The sequence below is a fragment of the Trypanosoma conorhini genome (assembly GCF_003719485.1).
Source record: "Trypanosoma conorhini strain 025E chromosome Unknown Tco_14.4_contig_00434, whole genome shotgun sequence".
Taxonomy (NCBI): Eukaryota; Euglenozoa; class Kinetoplastea; order Trypanosomatida; family Trypanosomatidae; genus Trypanosoma; species Trypanosoma conorhini.
In genome coordinates, this window is record NW_021704518.1 from 1 (window position 1) to 2,663 (window position 2,663).

The 2,663-nt window shown below is 60.6% G+C and overlaps 2 protein-coding genes across 2 annotated transcripts, besides 1 other annotated feature; both read left to right on the forward strand.

The window, feature by feature from the left end:
* Nucleotides 1-36: 36 nt before the first annotated feature.
* Nucleotides 37-76: a microsatellite.
* An 83-nt stretch (nucleotides 77-159) lies between these two features.
* On the forward strand, nucleotides 160-1,410 carry Tco025E_06439 (RNA editing ligase; the record flags this gene model as incomplete). Its single annotated transcript, XM_029373316.1, has 1 exon — nucleotides 160-1,410. The coding sequence occupies one exon, from the start codon at nucleotides 160-162 to the stop codon at nucleotides 1,408-1,410; it is 1,251 nt and encodes a 416-aa protein (XP_029226606.1).
* Nucleotides 1,411-1,634: 224 nt separating this feature from the next.
* On the forward strand, nucleotides 1,635-2,483 carry Tco025E_06440 (uncharacterized protein; the record flags this gene model as incomplete). The annotated part of the gene is made up of 1 exon (XM_029373317.1): nucleotides 1,635-2,483. The coding sequence occupies one exon, from the start codon at nucleotides 1,635-1,637 to the stop codon at nucleotides 2,481-2,483; it is 849 nt and encodes a 282-aa protein (XP_029226607.1).
* Nucleotides 2,484-2,663: the final 180 nt, after the last annotated feature.

The window sequence follows — 2,663 nt, forward strand, 5'->3', positions numbered from 1 at the left end:
GTTTTGCACGTTGTCCTCTTTGCCTGCTGCTACCGCTGTTTGTTACTTGTTTGTGTGTTTGTTTCTTTCTCTTTTTTTACTCGCGCCTCGAGTGCTGGACTGTGGTGCCTCTTCCTTCTCCTTCTTTTCCCTTCCAGGGAGTAATTGTGTCCGGCAACGATGCTGCAGCGCTGCGGGCGGCTGTATTTCAGCAGGACGCCGCCGTGGCTTGCCGGCGATGTGGCTGCCCTTTTCGAGCGGTACACGGAGATTGAGAACTCCAACGAACGACGGATTAGTGCACTGAAGGCGTGCGGCATGTTTGACGACGAGTGGATCGCCACGGAGAAGGTGCACGGCGCCAACTTTGGCATCTACTCCATCGAAGGGGAGAAAATGATACGCTACGCGAAGAGGAGCGGGATTATGCCCCCCACAGAGCACTTCTTTGGCTATCACATTTTGATACCGCAGCTGCAGCAGTACGTCGCCGCCACGCGTGAGATGCTCTGTGACAAACTGCAGAAGAAGCTGCACACCGTTCTCGTAAACGGTGAGTTGTTTGGGGGGAAGTACGATCACCCCAGTTTGCCCAAGTCGCGGAAGACGGTGATGGTGGCTGGTAAACCCCGGACAATTAGTGCCGTGCAGACGGACCCGTTTCCGCAGTACAGTCCGGACCTTCATTTTTATGCGTTTGACATCAAATACAAGGAGACCGCGGATGCCGACTACGCCACGCTCATGTTTGATGAGGCAACCGAGCTGTTTCAGAAGATCCCCGGGCTACTGTACGCGCGGGCCATCATTAGGGGGCCCATGTCGAAGGTGGCCGCCTTCGACGTGGAGCACTTCGTCACCACCATCCCCCCGCTTGTTGGGATGGGCAACTACCCGCTGAAGGGCAATTGGGCAGAGGGGCTCGTGGTGAAGCACGCGAAGCGGGGAAAGCCCGGCTTTGACCCCAAAGGCTTGACCATCATAAAGTTTAAGTGCACCGCCTTTCAGGAGATCTCGACGGACAGACGCCAAGGGCCTCGCGTTGACGAAATGGAGGCTGTGCGGCGGGATTCCATTAACCGCTCGGGTGTTCAGCTGCCGGACCTGGAGAGCGTCGTACATGATCCGGTGCAGCTGGAGGCCTCCAAGTTCCTGCTGGATCACGTCTGTGAGAATCGCCTGAACGCCGTGCTGTCGAAGATTGGAACAGACCCCTTTGAAAAGGAGGAGATGACGCCGGATGCGCTGGCGACGCTGCTGGCCAAAGATGCCTTGAAGGATTTTCTCAAGGAGGCGGAGCCCGCCATCGTTAACACGCCCATTCTTACGCGCAGGGACATGGTAAGGTACGTCCTCTTCGAATCGAGGCGGCTTGTCTGCTCGCGCTGGAAGACGATTCTCCAACGGCAGACGCCGGACCTTGTCGGGTGAGGGGTGTCGGTGGACGATCGGCCAAAGGCTCGTCAGCTGCGGTGCTGTGGATGCGGCATGACGCCGTCCCGCGCTCTTGTCTTTGCACCCCTGTGTGTTTCCCTTCTCCCCACGCCGAGGCAGAGTGTCTTACTTCTACTTCTCGTTGGTCTTCTTGGGAAAGTCCGTGGAGCGTTTGGGGTGGGTTGGGGTTTAGGAAGGGGAGAAGAGGGGAGAGGGGGCTCATGCGCGTGTTTCACCGCGCTGCGCATGTGCTGCAGAGGCTGACGTCCGCGAGGAGCATTCAGCGCCGGGCGGTGTCGCGTGAGGCGGTACTCGCGCGGTGGAACGCCCGTCCCGAGGACGCAGCAGCTGAGGCGGCGCCGGCGGCGGGCGGCGCTACGGGCGTCGTGGGCAAAGGGATGAAGTTTGCATCCGCCGTCACCGGCGGCGGCGGCGGCGGTGGTGGCAGTGGTGCGTGGGGAAAACCCCGCGCGGGTGTTGCCTCAACGATCGCGGACGTCAGTTGGGACCTCTGCGAGCGCCTGGATTTCTACGTGCAGTACAGCGTGCCGTCGAACTGGTGGGTGACGGAGCGGGTTGGCGAGAACAGCCTCGCGATCCAGTGTAGGCCGCCGCCCGCCGGCCGCGGCGCGGGGCAGCCGACGGTTCATGGCTTTTCCCTCAACTGCTTTGCCTACAGGCGGAAGGTGCAGGAGCCGGACAGCGCGAAGCTTCTGAGCCTGTTCCTGCAGCGATTTAACGCGTCCGTGTCCAACTCCGTGGAGGTTGTGTCGCGCTCCGCCGGGCGGGCCGCCGCCGCCGCAGCAGCCGATGCCTCCACGCGTAGTGTCAGTGAGTCCCTGGCGAGCCGATTGGACTGCGCCGTGGCGGAGATCACGTTTACGCCAGTCGCCGGCGAGCCCCTGGCCCACGGGCTCTGCCGCGCCTTTTACAACTCGAACCACAAGTTCCACTACGTTGTCGTGGTTGCGGTGCCGGAGGACGAGTTTGCGGTCTCGCTGGACCTCCTCACGCACGCGTTGCTGGCGGTCGTGGAGGGCCGGGTGGAAGCGGCGGCAAAACGCACATAAAAAGCGTGCCGCACGCACGCACGCAAGGAAAAAAAACAGAAGGAAAACGTCGATCGAAGGCGCCTTCGCTTGGTCGCGCGCACTGGCCCAATCATCTTCCCCGCTGTTTGTCTTTCCCCCCTCCCTTTTTTTTTATTCCCACTCTCTATTTCTCTCTCTCTGCGCGGTTTACACACACCA